The sequence below is a fragment of the Dendrobates tinctorius genome, unplaced genomic scaffold (assembly GCF_039654945.1).
Source record: "Dendrobates tinctorius isolate UK_male_01 unplaced genomic scaffold, ASM3965494v1 ptg000057l, whole genome shotgun sequence".
NCBI classification, from domain to species: domain Eukaryota; kingdom Metazoa; phylum Chordata; class Amphibia; order Anura; family Dendrobatidae; genus Dendrobates; species Dendrobates tinctorius.
Window position 1 is genome coordinate 24,552,501 of NW_027361725.1, and position 15,000 is coordinate 24,567,500.

At 51.7% G+C, this 15,000-nt stretch overlaps 1 protein-coding gene across 3 annotated transcripts in view; it reads right to left on the reverse strand.

Moving 5' to 3' along the window:
• HEATR5A (HEAT repeat containing 5A) overlaps positions 1-15,000 on the reverse strand; it is a 131,942-nt gene that overhangs the window by 28,917 nt on the left and 88,025 nt on the right. For all 3 annotated transcript variants that reach the window (XM_073577810.1, XM_073577811.1, XM_073577813.1), the window contains 5 exons: positions 14,593-14,774; positions 14,434-14,502; positions 13,521-13,697; positions 13,032-13,215; positions 4,778-5,026 (listed from right to left, as the gene is read on the reverse strand). In XM_073577810.1, the coding sequence (XP_073433911.1) occupies positions 4,778-5,026; positions 13,032-13,215; positions 13,521-13,697; positions 14,434-14,502; positions 14,593-14,774 (861 nt within the window). The remainder of the gene's footprint in view (positions 1-4,777; positions 5,027-13,031; positions 13,216-13,520; positions 13,698-14,433; positions 14,503-14,592; positions 14,775-15,000) is intronic.

Below are 15,000 nucleotides of genomic sequence, written 5' to 3' on the forward strand. Positions count from 1 at the left end.
CCTTGCTTCTCCTCCATTCTGCCGAAGAATCAAGACTCCACAGGGTCCCCACCCCTTAGACTTTCTGGTTGGGACATGGATTTCAAGGTTTCTTTCATCTCTGCCCTGACTATGTCCCTTAAAGTCGCAGCTACCGCAGGCGACTCCTCCGCCACTGTCTGCTGGATACAGGGGGGACACAACCTTTTGGGGCATGAGTCTGGTAACAGGCATGCACAGAGTGCGCATTCCCTGTGTTTGTTTTTACTCATAGCTTTCTTTCTCTAGAATAAAACACAGAAGGAGGCCCCGTCACTGAGTGAACATTCACGAAGATCACTTACCAGTGCCGCAATTAAGTACTGGAGAATGAGGGGGGTTTTTCTCAGTCACTGCTCCTGTCTGTCTAGAGGAGCTTTAATGACAGTGTTGATCACTTCGTCCCGCACGCTCCTTACTGTCGCGGGACTCCTTTTTCTTCTGTTTGACCTGCCGAAGGTCCTCAAGGGGCGGCAATGATGATTGTCGCTGCTGCCGCCGTTGCTGCTGCTGCTGCTTCTCCTGATTGCTCTCCATTACTGCGTGCAATAATGTGGCCAAAGCACGGAACCCATGTAGGGGCCTGCTTATATACCCCTCCTCCTCCGGATAGCAGCTACCAGCCGCGCCCCCCTTAATTGGGCCCCCTCCCAGCTTGCCCAGCCACCGGTCGGTGGTCCAGCACTTACCGGCGCCTTTCCTGATGGGCGCTGCCATCTAGGGCCTGCGCAGTAGCGCCGCGACCCGGAAGCGCTGCCAGGTTCCGCCCCCGACGTCACCGCGACCCCTGCACGTGACCGGAAGTGATGCGGGACGCCCGGGCGCTCCTTACACAGCGCTCCCCGCCCGGCACCATGCAGCCACGCTGCCCCTCGACCCTGCGACCGCGCCGCTGACCGGGGGACCCGGAGGGCATACTCACCGGCGCCGCCGGTCTCTTCACTGGAGACAGCCATCCTCCGGACGCTACTCCCTGTCATCCACGCCACCGCCGTGCGCCCATCCAGGACCACCGTGGCGTCTTCCAGGAGCTCTGCACCGGTCGAGGTAGGAGATCCCCCCGCCACCTGCACCGGCCGGCCGGCCTGGGCATCCGGAACTTCATCTGTAGGATCCCGTCCCCTCAGGAACAGGAAATCAACTGATGCGTGGGAGAGGTGCCGCCCTTTTGTATCTGTAGGATTCCTGTTCCTGAAGGGCGGATCCCCTCTCTCGTGGTGCTCTCATGGGAGTCCGAATAAAATGGGAATATGTAGATAGGCGTCCTGGATATCGATAGAGGCCAAATACTCTCCCTGCCTCATTGCCGCTATGACTGAACGGAGAGATTCCATCCGGAAATGTCTGATCCTGACAAATCTGTTCATCCTCCATTGATCCTGACAAATCTGATCCAAAATGGGCCTGACCGTCCCGTCCTTTTGGGGAACTACAAACAGGTTGGAATAGAAGCCCTGCGCCTTTTCGTTTTCCGGTACTGGAATGATAACTCCGTTGTGAGAGAGCGAATCGATGGCTTCTAGTAGAGCCCTTGCCCGGGTATCCACTTTGGGAAGCCGGGAAAGAAAAAATCGTCTTGGGGGTACCTGACAAATTCTATCTTGTACCCTGTGGACACCAGCTCTCTCTCCCATGTGTCGTGCGTGAAATTGAGCCAGGCGTGGTGAAACCGGAGTAGGCGGCGGCCGCCTACCCCGCTGGTGCCGCCTGACAAATGCCCCGAGTCATTTGGCTGAAGATCTTTGGGACCTGAATCCCCTCGACCTAGACTGGTTAGCACGCATCCTCACCAATGGGTTAGCTCTATATGAGACCTGTCGGTCCCTATTGTGATTGGGACGCCCTAATGCGGCAGAGTTGGCCGCTGTCGTCCACCCGGGGTTGCGAAAGGCCCGAAATCGCGCCTGTAACTGGTGACGAAACAGCGGCTTGGCCTTTTGCGGAGGAAGAAAGCCACTCTTGCCTCCTGTGGAGTCGGAGATGAGCTGATCTAGCCTCTCTCCGAACAGGTGGCCACACTGGTAAGGTAACGCTGTCAAGGACTTTTTTGAGGCTGAATCAGCCCACCATGTCCTTAACCATAGCGCTCTCCTAATGGAGATTGCATTTGCGGCTGCAAGTGCCGAGCAGTTGGCCGCATCTAAAGCTGCATTAATCAAGTAGTCCGCCGCCATGGCTATCTGATTTGGGATTTCTGATACTTCCGCTGGTAGGCCTAGGTCCTGCAACGCTCCATTCAAAGTTTCTGACCAAGAAATCATGGCCTTGGCTACCCACATTGCTGCGAACGAGGGAGAAAGCGCTGATCCTGATGCCTCAAACATTGAGCGAGCCAAGTTCTCTATGAGACGATCAGTGGGATCCTTAATAGAAGAACCACTAGGCACAGATTGTAAAGTGATTGCAGCCAAGCGCGACACCGGTGGGTCCACCGTTGGGGATTCCGTCCACTTTTTACGGAGATCCGGGGGAAAAGGGTACTTCGCCTCGAGTGCCCTCTGACCCGAGAACCGCCTGTCCGGCCGTTCTCTGTGTTTTTGCGCTATGTCCTCAAATTCAGGGTGAGTGCAAAATACCCTATGGGGACGCTTGACACGTTTAAATGACACCTTATGGCCCGCAGCCAGAGTGGAATCATCCTCAATCCCCAGAGTCTGGTTGACAGCTTCTATGAGACTGTCAACCGTTTCCTGACCACCTGGCGTATCTAGGTCCAGGGGCATATCCGAGTCGAAGTCTGAGCCTTGTTCGCTATCGACTGCTGGCGACAGGGAGCGAGAAGCCGAGCTCACGGATGCCGAGGCACTGGATGGAGCGGGAGACGCCGTGTGGGTTCGTTTCCCCTGGGTCTGCCTGGAGTGAGAGCGACCCCTGCAGGCCAAAGGCTCGTGTGAGGTAGAGGACCCCTCTAAGACAGGAGAGCCACTGTCCCTGCCCCTATCATGGGCTCGAAGGGACTCAATTGCTCTCGTGACGCCATAGATTGAGACAGTGATAACGCCCATTCCGGGGGGCCTGTTACACTGGGCTCGGTCGCAAGGGAGGGCTCCTGAGCGCGTTCGGAATCGCAGGCTTCGCATACCCGTTTGGTCTGTGCCTGCGGGAAAGCCGACTGACAGGAGATGCATGCAGCGTAAAGGAACGTATGAGTCTTAGATTTTCCTGACATGCTGTACCTGTCAGGTCTCTGTGCTGACAAAAACAAACCGCAGGGGGAGGACGCTCTTTGTTCCTGATAGCGCGGCCTGTCCGTGGGGCTGGGGGGCAGCACTTACCCCAGTCCTATGTCCCCTGTGTCCTCAGCGTGCCGCTTTAATCTGCGCGCCAGTACTGCAGGCTGGCCCCCGGAAGAAAAAGAAGGATCCTGGGGGCGGTCCTTACTTTGCGGCCTAGTTCCGGCCTAAAGCCAGGGACTAAATTTCTTCAGGCGCCCGCCCAGGCTACGGGGGGCGGGGCCACCTTGATGCGATGCCGGGGGCGGGGACTTCTGTCCGCGGCCTAGCGCTGGCTGAAGCCGGGGCCTTGATTTATTCCTTCATCTGCCCTGGGGGGGGGGGGCGAAACGGCCGGACCTCCCAAAACGCTCCGGAACCGGATCCCTGGACGCCGCAGGAGCCCTCCCTGGCCATCATTCCTCAGAGGGGAGGGGGGCCCTATACGACCAGGGCGGTGCAGGCACCCTAGCTCCATCTACCCCCTGAAGGGGTGAGGAGAGAGACCGTCCGCCACCCTGCCCCCCCGCAGTCCTTAGCATTGGTGGGGCAGCGGGGCTGCGCGGACTACGCTTGTGCCTCTGTGCAGCCCCGGGTTTCAATGCCCTGGGGTGGACAGGACTAAGTCCGGCATCATGTCCCACGGTGCGGGAGAGGATATGTGGAGGGACACTCACACGTGGTCGCCCGTTGTTGGTTTGGGGAGATCGGACCCTTTCAATAGGGTCCGTCGCCCCAGTCTTATCTTCACTGGGAAGAAAAAAAAAAATCAGTCTTGAGGCAGACCGACGTGTGCCTCCAACAGACACTAAGCAAAAACTGGTTTCCGCCCGCAATCGGGGCGAGGGTGTATACGGCGGAGGAAGAGCTAACCTCTTTTTTTCACTTAGTGTCAGCTTCCAGGCGGCAGTAGCATACACCCACAGTACCTGTGTCTCCCAATGAGGTGAAGGAGAAAAATCAATAGACAATAAACATTTGTAATCATCTCAGTGTCAATAATTTATTCCTTTTCTGTAAGGGTTTTTCTAAAATAAAAGTGCATTCCCTATCCATGATAGGATCAGGGATAATGTGCCTACTGCTGGGACTCCCAGTGACCTAGAGATCACGCTCTACAACCATGAGATCAGGACTCTGCAGCACCATCTTGAATTCATTGTGAGTGGGATACCCAGAGAAAGCTCAGCACAATCTTTCTGCATCTCCCTCTTCCTCACTCCATCCCTTCCCCATAGAGAATAATGGGCTGTGGCACAACACCACAGTGAGCTAACAGTCTGTCTTGTATAAGCAGTTTTTTTTTTTATCATAGTAGGTAAGAAGGGGGAGAGGAAAAATTGAGTAAGTAAGCAGTTATCTCTGATAAGACGTATTACTAAGATTCTTATAATTGCCTGTACAATTGAGTTATGCAAAGTTTCTTGAAAGTACAGGTCCCATTTAATGGTTGACCTAAGTAGGGCTCAAATCTGTCCAAAACAGAAGAAAGTTAATAGTGTGTAGCTATATGCTTTCTATAGCTAATGAGTATTTTAACGATATACCAAGAATTAAGTGAAATCTCTCCGAGTTCAGATCTTCTGGAGACTTGGCCGGAGTCTTGTCGTTGCGCTCCTGTCCCATAGTAGTCGGAGTGACAGGACGGGAAAGTCGGCTGCCAGCGTCATCTGGGTCTGCAGGTAGGAAACCAGTGTTGCTAAGCCACAGAGAGGTAGCATGCAGAATGGTAGCCCAGGAGGTAAAGTAGTGTGGCCTGGCTGCATTACTGGTTTCAGAAGTGTAGAATACTCCGCCTGAAAAAGAATTAACAGAAAAGTGATATAAAAAAAGAAAGGAAACCATAAAAGGATGGGTGGAGACGTGTCCATAATTGCTGGATTATTTGACTACCTAAACCAGTATACAGTGGGGCAAAAAAGTATTTAGTCAGTCAGCAATAGTGCAAGTTCCACCACTTAAAAAGATGAGAGGCGTCTGTAATTTACATCATAGGTAGACCTCAACTATGGGAGACAAACTGAGAAAAAAAAATCCAGAAAATCACATTGTCTGTTTTTTTTTCATTTTATTTGCATATTATGGTGGAAAATAAGTATTTGGTCAGAAACAAAATTTCATCTCAATACTTTGTGATATATCCTTTGTTGGCAATGACAGAGGTCAAACATGGTGGCGTAGTGTGTTACTTATGGTAGGCCTTGTTACATTGGTCCCAGCTCTCTGCAGTTCATTCACTAGGTCCCCCCGCGTGGTTCTGGGATTTTTGCTCACCGTTCTTGTGATCATTCTGACCCCACGGGGTGGGATTTTGCGTGGAGCACCAGATCGAGGGAGATTATCAGTGGTCTTGTATGTCTTCCATTTTCTAATTATTGCTCCCACAGTTGATTTCTTCACTCCAAGCTGGTTGGCTATTGCAGATTCAGTCTTCCCAGCCTGGTGCAGGGCTACAATTTTGTTTCTGGTGTCCTTTGACAGCTCTTTGGTCTTCACCATAGTGGAGTTTGGAGTCAGACTGTTTGAGGGTGTGCACAGGTGTCTTTTTATACTGATAACAAGTTTAAACAGGTGCCATTACTACAGGTAATGAGTGGAGGAAAGAGGAGACTCTTAAAGAAGAAGTTACAGGTCTGTGAGAGCCAGAAATCTTGATTGCTTGTTTCTGACCAAATACTTATTTTCCACCATAATATGCAAATAAAATGAAAAAAAAACAGACAATGTGATTTTCTGGATTTTTTTTTCTCAGTTTGTCTCCCATAGTTGAGGTCTACCTATGATGTAAATTACAGACGCCTCTCATCTTTTTAAGTGGTGGAACTTGCACTATTGCTGACTGACTAAATACTTTTTTGCCCCACTGTATAATGGTGTTACAGCTAGGAAATGAATAGTCATGGTAAAGGGAATCAGGACTGAACCCCAATGAAATCCTAAAGGTTGAATTAACCATAATGTCCCAGTCCAACTATGTAAAATCAAAGGAATCCAAGAAGTTGAAGTTTTGGGAGCAGTTTGGTTGACTGTGAAGAGCTGCCTTAGTCGCCTTGTGTGTGCCCGTCATATGGATGGATCACTCATCACATCAGGGACTTTCTTTCTAAATTTTAGGCCAGTATTGCTTCCAAGCCTGAGACAAAAATGGGGTCAGTTCTATATAGGAAGGACCCAAAAGAAACATGGATTTTTGTGAGTACTCACCGTAAAATCCTTTTCTCCGAGACGCTCATTGGGGGACACAGGTACTGTGGGTGTATGCTACTGCCATCTGGAGGCTGAAACTAGGCAATACAACACAAGGTTAGCTTCTCCCCCGCCGCATACACCCTCGCCCTGATTGCGAGCGGAAACCAGTTTAGTGCAAAAGCAGTAGGAGAGCAATAACCATTAGCCTTAATGCAGTAAACAATATGTCTGGCAAAGGACCACCCTGACATTCATCACAACATACACATTAATCAAATAAACAAGAGCCAACAGGATAACAGGGTGGGTGCTGTGTCCCCCAATGAGCGCCTCGGAGAAAAGGATTTTACGGTGAGTACTCACAAAAATCCATGTTTCTCCTTCGTCTCATTGGGGGACACAGGTACTGTGGGAGGTCCTAAAGCAGTCCCTGGGTGGGAGATTGCCTCACCTATCCAAGCTCCATGCATCCCTTGTTTAAAGGTGCGTTACCGCTGCTTGGAGAATCCTTCTACCCAGGCTTGCATCCACCGAAGTATGGACAATGTAATATTTAGTAAACGTGTACAGGCTGGACCAGTTTGCTGCTTTGCATACCTGCTCCGCCGAAGCGCCCAGGAGGCGCCCACTGCCTGAGTAAAATGCGCTTTGATCGCTGATGGAACCAGCGCCCCTCTGATGCGATAGGCCTCTTGAATAGTTAAACGGATCCCTCTGGCTATGGTCGATCTTTGAGGCACCGAGTCCCTTCCTGGGCCCTTCAGGGAGCACGAACGGCGCATCCGTCTGGCGCAAGGGTGCTGTCCTTGACACGTACCTCCGGAGAGCTCTTACCAGGTCTAACGTGTGCAGAGCTTCTTCCACGCGATGCACTGATACCGGACAGGACGAGCGCAAGACAATATCCTCCTTGATGTGGAATGAGGACACCTCTTTGGAAGAAAAGGGGGGAGCTGACCTAAGCACCACCTTATCTTGCGGAAAGCGAGGAACGGTGCTCTGCACGACAGCGCCGCCAACTCCGTCAATCGCCTAACTGAGGCGATGGCTACCAAAAATACCCCCTTCCACGAACGAAATGGTAAAGGAAAGACCTGTAGCGGCTCAAAGGGAGCTTCCTGCAGAACACTCAGGACTAGGATAAGGTCCCTGGTGCCCATTGGCGCCTTATAGGGAGGTACTAGATGAGAGACTCCCTGGATGAAAGCCTTTACCTGCATATTAGTAGCCATTCTACACTTGGATAGGAAGGACAATGCCGATATCCGACTTCTAAGAGAGCTCGGGCTAATCCTGCATCTAGGCCCGACTGGAGAGAGGCCAAGATGTCGGGAATAGAGAATGTCCGCGGCGAAACACCGTGCTCTCGACCCTAAGTAAAGAACAACTTTCAGGAGTAACGATAGACTCTCGCCGAGGTATGCTTCCTGGCGCTAACCATTGTAGCGCCCACCTCGTGGTGAAAACCCCGCTTGAGCTAGAATCCAAGATTCAACGGCCATGCCATGTAACCCAGGGCCCCCGAGTTCGGGTGGCAGATCGGTCCTTGGGACAGCCGATCCGCACGCCGCGGCAATCGCCACTGGATGTCGGTGAGCCGCTGTATCGGATCTGCATAGCATGCCCGTCAGGGCCCATCTGGTGCCAGCAGCTCTACTGGTACCCCTTTTACCTTGATCTTTCTGATAACTCCTGGAAGCGATGGCAACGGAGGAAACCGGTATGGAAAGGCGAAACTGGTCTCCTGGTAGAACCAACGCCTCCACCCCGAACACTCGTGGGACCCGTGCCCGAGCAACGAACACGGGCACCTTGGCGTTCATTTTGGACGCCATCAGATCTACATCTGGTGTCCCCCATCGTTGCAAATATGCTGAACAACCTCGGGGTGCCGGGACCCCTCCCCAGCCACGACCTCCTGTTGGCTGAGGAAGTAGACTGCCCAATTCTCTACCCCTGGGATGTGGCCCGCCAAAAATACAGCTGGATGTTCTCGGCTCACTGCCGGACGTGTCCCGTCTCAAGCATGGTTGTCCTGCTGCGCGTGCCCCCTTGATGATTTACGTAAGCCACTGCCGTGGCATTGACTGTGACTGACTGAATCCGAACGGGTGGTTCGGCTAGGAAGTGCCGAAAATACTGCAGTGTCCGCCGGACTATACGTATCTCCAACAAGTTGACCTGGAGGCGTGCCTCCTGTCACGACCATTGGCCCCGAGTCGTGTGGTGATGAAACACTGCTCCCCAGGCTCAGGAGACTGGCATCTGTCGTGACCACTAGCCAGTGTTCTGGGGGAAAAGGCTTACCCTGAAGAAGCGAAGATCTGACCGTCCACCACTCCAGTGACCATCTGATCTGAGAGGATAGCTGGCACCGCTGATCGAGGGCAAATGGATTCTTATCCCAATCTAACAAGAGAGCCTGCTGTAGCGGGTGAAGAAGGAAACTGGGCAAACGGAATCGCTTCCCTTGCTGCCACCATCTTCCCCAGCATCCTCATCCCGAAACCAATGGAGCGAGGAACTGGCTGCTGGAGCTTCCGGACTCCCTGCTGGAGCGGTACGGCTCTGTCTTGATGGAGACTCACCAACCCTCGGGAGGTATCGAAGATCATTCCTAGGAAGAAAATCCTGTGGGTTGGGACAAGGGATGATCTTTCCCTGTTGACCAACCATCCTAAGCGGAATAGCGTATGTTAGCGTAATGCTGACATTCTCCTTGCATGCTCAAAAAAAGAGGGACCCTTCACCAAGAGGTCGTCTAAGTATGCAAGACGACTATGCCTCGAGAGTGTAAGACGGCCCTTACGCCTACCCTTAGTTTTGTGAACCCTCAGGGGTGGTGGCTAGCCCGAAGGGCAGCGCCGCAAACTAAAAAATGTTGGCCATTGATGGCGCCCCGAAGAACCTTTTGATGCAGAGGAGCAAAAGAAAAAATGCAGGTAGGCATCCTAAAAACCAACTTAGGCTATGTATTCTCTCTGCACCATGCCCGATATAACCGAACAAAGCTATTCCTTCCTGAAATGTGTGATCCTGATGAACTTGTTTAGGAGCCTCAGGTTCAAAATTGTCCTGACTGTCCCGTCCCTTTCGGGGACTGTGAAGAGATTGGAATAAAACTTCTGAGCCCTCTCGAGCTCTGGTATGGAATAATGACCTGTCGTCCTGGAGGGACCTGACGGCCCCCCGCAACGTCCCTGCCCTGGACTGTACCTTGGGAAGTCGGGCAGACAAAAAACCGTCTTGGGGGTTCCTCAAACTGTAAGTCGTACCCGTAGACACCAGTTTCGTCCCCCATAAGTCGTGTGCTAACTCGACCCAGAATGACTAAATAAGAGCAGGCGCCCGCCTGCCCTGTTGATGTCGCCCATAATGCTCCCCGAGTCATTTGGCTGGGGGTTCCTGGCACCTCTCGACCTGGCGGGCGCGGAACCCTCCACTGGATTGGGTCTACATGAGACCTGTCGCCCCCTGTTCTGGCTGGGGCGACTTGGACCGGCCGAACTGGCTGCCGCCGTCCCCCCGGAGTTGTGAAAGACCTGAAACTATGTCGGAAACTAGGAAAAAAGGTTGCCTGATCTTCTGCTTTGGAAGGAAGCTGCTCTTTCCTCCTGCCGCGTCAGAAATACGCTGATCCAAATTTTTCCCTGAACAGGCCCTTGATAGGGTACGGAAGTCAGAGACCTCTTGGAAATAGAATCCTCTCGCCAAGCCCTTAACAAAAGGGGCTCTCCTAATGCCTACCGCGTTAGCGGCTACCGATGCTGCACAATTGGCTGCATCCAAGGAGGCATTGATCAAGTAGTCTCTGGCCATAGGAATCTGATTTGTGACCTCTAACACCTCCGCAGGCAGGTCTCTATCTCGCAAAGCCTTATTCCCTGACTCAGCCCATGACATCCTGGCCTTGGCTCTCCCTGTTGCGCAGAGGAGGGGGCGAGTGCTGAAGCTGACACTTCAAACACACTAATCGAGCCAAGCTCTCAATGAGCCTATCAGAGGGATTCTTAATGGACTTCGAGGCCAGACGAGATACTGGTGGATCCACCACTGGTGATTCCGTCGATCTCCTTTTTTTTTTTTTTTTCCTACAGAGTTCAGGGGCAAATGGATATCTTGCCTCCATAGTTTCCTGACCCGAGAAGCGCCAATCTGGGCGTTCTCCGTGGCGCTGCCCAATGCCTTCAAACTCTGGGTGAGTGCCAAAGACTCCGTGCGGACGCCTGGCCTGTCTAAAGGCTACTTTATGGCTCAAGGCCAGGGTAACTTCATTCTCTACCTCCAAGGTTTGCTTGACAGCTCCAAAGAGGCTGTCTATTGCTACTGACAGCCTTGGATATCCAGGTCCGGCGGAGCGTCTGAGTCCCAATCCACACTCTACCTGCTCCTGGCCTCCGCAGGCAGGTAATATAGGTGACAGAGAGCGTGATGCTGAACTCCCAGATGCCGAGGCACCTGGCAACCCGGAAAGACCTCGTGTAGGTGCGTTCCTTTGGCATCTGTCTGGCATGAGAGTGGCCCCTGCAGGCCGAGGGTTCTCGTGAGATGGAGGACCCTTCTCCGGGCATGAAGACAGTCGATCGCCTTTGTAAGCGACGCCATAGTAATAGCCTTCCGGAGGATTTGGCTCTCTGGACTCAGCTACCGGAGGGGGGCTCCTGGGCACGTTTGGGCTTAGGTCTCCCACTTGGATCCCGGCCCTGGCTCAGGCTGCTTAGCAGCCGCCAAGCTTCTCTACAGGAGATGCATGCAGCGTACGCTTTACCCTCCCTGGCCATATTGCATGAGCAAGGCGTTTTTCTCCTTCTCTCTTTTTTCCCGGAGGGGGGGGGGGGGGGCAGGAGGGGTGTCCAGCGTGCACCTGCAGCTCAGCTGCCCCTTACCCGCTCCTGCGTCCTCCATGCCACCGCTCCTGCGCACATCTCTGTGGCAGGCCAACCACCCTACCTCCCGCGGCCTATCCCACCCGGGGCCTCAATTAATTCGGTGCCTGCCCGGCTTCAAGGGGCGGGCCGCCGGAAGTGACATCCCGACAGAGGCGGGACTTCCGCCGCGACCTAGCTCCGGCCAAAGCCGCGGGCTCAATTTTACAGCATCCGCCCGCGGGATGCGGCCGAGGACGCCGCAGCGGCGCAGCCGTAAACGCCGCAGCAGCGCGGCTGCCGGAGGCGCCAGGCTCCGCAGCAGGAGTGGTCGGAGGCGGCGGTGGTGGCGACGGGCGCCAGCTTACCTGCAGGAGGAAGCACCAGGAAGGATTTGCTGCACGCCCCTAGCACACCGCTGCTGTGTCCGCATCTCTCTGCCCAGGAGACCCACACACACGACCGGTGATTTGCGATCTCTGACGACTCCACCAGGTATACCGGGGAGGAGAGGGGTGGTGGGGGATCCAGGACGGTGCCGGCACCCTAACTCCGTCCAGCTTCAGCCGAGGAGAGGGACCGTCCGCCGCCTTGCAGCACCTCTGTCTAGCGTTGGTGGAGCAGTGGGGGCCGCACAGACTAGTCTTGTGCCTCTGTGCAAGCCCATGGTTTCAATACCTAGGGGTGGACAGGGCTAAGTCTGGCATCATGTCCCACGTCGCGGGAGAGGATACGTGGAGGCGACACTCTCACGTGGTCGCCCGTTGATGGTTTGGGGAAATCTGATCCTTTCAATAGGATGCATTGCCCCTGTCTCATCTTCATAAAATAACAAACAAAAATAGAAGTCTGGGGAAAAGTCCCAGATATGTCCCTCGGTGCGGGAAAGTATACGCGGAGACGATACTCAACGCGTGCTCGCCCGTTGATGGTTTGGGGAGATCGGACCCTTTCAATAGGATCCGTCGCCCCTGTCTCATCTTCATAGTAAACTAGAAAAAAATAGTCTGGAGAGATCCAGACTGTGTGTGTGCCTCCATAAGACACTAAGCAAAAAACTGGTTTCCGCTCGCAATCAGGGCGAGGGTATATGCGGCGGGGGAGGAGCTAACCTTGTGTTGTATTGCCTAGTGTCAGCCTCCAGATGGCAGTAGCATACACCCACAGTACCTGTGTCCCCCCAATGAGACGAAGGAGAAAAATCCAATATGTCAGCTTCCTGGACTGGACACCAAGTAAGAAGTAGCTAATAAAATGATGTAATATCACACAGCTAGGTTTAGGTCTTAGTTACTCTTTATATTAGCTAGTAAATGAGCAGTGATAGAGGTTGTCCACTACTGGACCACCCGTTCTTAATAGCTAAGCCGTGCAGCATAAGATATGGAAAAAAAACAAATAGTGTAATTACCTCCCGAATGTTGCAATTCCCCTGATCTCTACACTGTCTCACGACAATGTTATGTGACCACTGCAGCCAATCAGCAGCTGTTGATCAGCTGCAGCCTTCATTTTTCCGTCAAAACTGATGGATTGGTTGCAGCAATCAGAATGTGTATGTCGCAGAACGGCATCAGTTCGGGACAAAAGTATGCAGTGGTATTTGAGAAGGCGTTATCCAGTAGAGGACAACCCCTTTAACTTAATTTTAGGAAGGACAAGTAAAGTTAGTCCTGACAAGTAACTGCTCTGCCAACTAAAGGGTCACATTGACATAAAAAGTAAGAGGCTTGCAGGCTACACTTACCGGCTGAAGGAAGCTGATGGCCACACTCAGGAGGAAGGGTAAGTAGTGCATGATCCTGTAAAGCGGACAACCATAGCTTGCTCAGAGTGGCAATATCAGCTTGTACCAAGGAGAGGAGACTATCCTCAAGATCAGATCCAGACCCTTCTTCACGGCCTATTCTTTCCACTCCTGCGATATAAACCTATTAAGAACATTTGAAACTGGTAAGCTTGAAACCATGAAAAAATAATTCCTGATTGATTCATACAGGGACAATGAAATCAGTCAACAGGGACTCTGTCAGCAAAGACTGACTGTTCACACCAACTACAGGAGCACCCTTGTCATGGCCAAATATTGACGAGCACCTTCCCATCTACTTGTTATCTCTCTATCGCCAGTTGTGGGTTTATAGAGCCAGAGAAGGGCAGAGACAGATGCCATTTGTTGGCTTTGTTCAGCCTCATGATCGTTTAGAAGCATTAAGGGAACTTGCATATCACCTACTTCTGCCCAGGCCTTCAGTACAGCCAATGACTCCATGGTAGTGGTGCTTTCACTGTATACACTTGTGGTTTCTTTCATCATTTGCACTCTGCTTAGAGAAGACAGGAGCAACTGCTGAACCCTCTGCAAGTCTGAGGGGTCCTTCACAACACCACTGGCTAACCATGCACTGCAAACCTGTAGGGGGGAGAAGAATGGCACATATACTTTCTGATACTTATATACACATATTGAGTTCCCTTGACAAACCATGATGATCCAGCTGGTGCTGGTAGTGCGCCACGCATTTTTTAAGGTAACCTCTTCTGTCTATCTTCAGGAGTGCACTGCTCCTCTGCCTCATGGCTTCCTACCGGAAGGAGGGTCAGTGCGCTCCTGATAATTGACAGTACGAAACAGTGGCATGGCTATGTGCGCTTCCATGCTGTAGCTCTATTGGAAAGAACTTGTAAGAGCTGTGCTTCCCCCGTCAACTCTAATAGATGGAATAGGTGGATGGTAACCTAGGTGATGGGCACCACACAATGAAAATGAAATATTAATAAGAGGTATAGTATACCACAAAAGGTAAGAATAACCCAACATGATCATACTGCGCATGAAGACAGTCAACTGAAAAGGAAAATAGGTACTGCTGTGTGTTCTTCAAAATGACGCTGCCATTTCCCTACTAAATACCTGGAGAGTGGGTACTAGGTGAATATTAAGTAAGCTAACCTGCTTATATAACTTAGGTACATACTGCATAATAGTAGTCACTAATAGAAGCTCATGTGTGGGTGACTATTCAGTTATTACAGAAAAGCAAAGTCTTTGACTATGTGAGAACATTCAAAGTGCATTTTACATAGCCCAACAGACTGGCCCAGACTGCAGGAGTGGACATTACATGGACTAGAGACACATTAGTTACCTGGCAAGCCCTAGCAGTCACATCAGGATGGGTATCGGAGTTGAAGGCCGGTCTTACTGCAGCTACTACCTGTTAATCTCCCCCCAAAAAAAAATAATGATATAAAATATTTTATATTGATATATTGTATATATATTTGCAGTAGAAAGGGGAACTCACATTGGCTTGGTATTGCTCTAGTATAAGATGCCCAGGAAATTCAGGCTCAGGCACAGAGGAAAATCTTTGTATAACCAGGAGTAGCGATTGGAGTCCAACCATACGAAGATGCTCACTATGATCTGTTGCAGCCATGAAGGACATGCGAACCAGATCTTGCAGATGTAGAACCAAGAAATCTCCTAAGAAACAAAGTGTAAACTGCGCGTTTGTCAATGCACATTCCTTATGTTTTTTGGGTTTTTTTTGCTGCCTTCAGTCTGAATCTAAAATGTGCACATTCCAATAAGATCAAGGAACACCACTGCATGAAGAGGAGTGTCCAAACTTTTCATTAGCACTATATTAACGTCTGACTCCTATATCATTCACCTACTATTTTATACATTATGTGCAACTTCCCGCCAG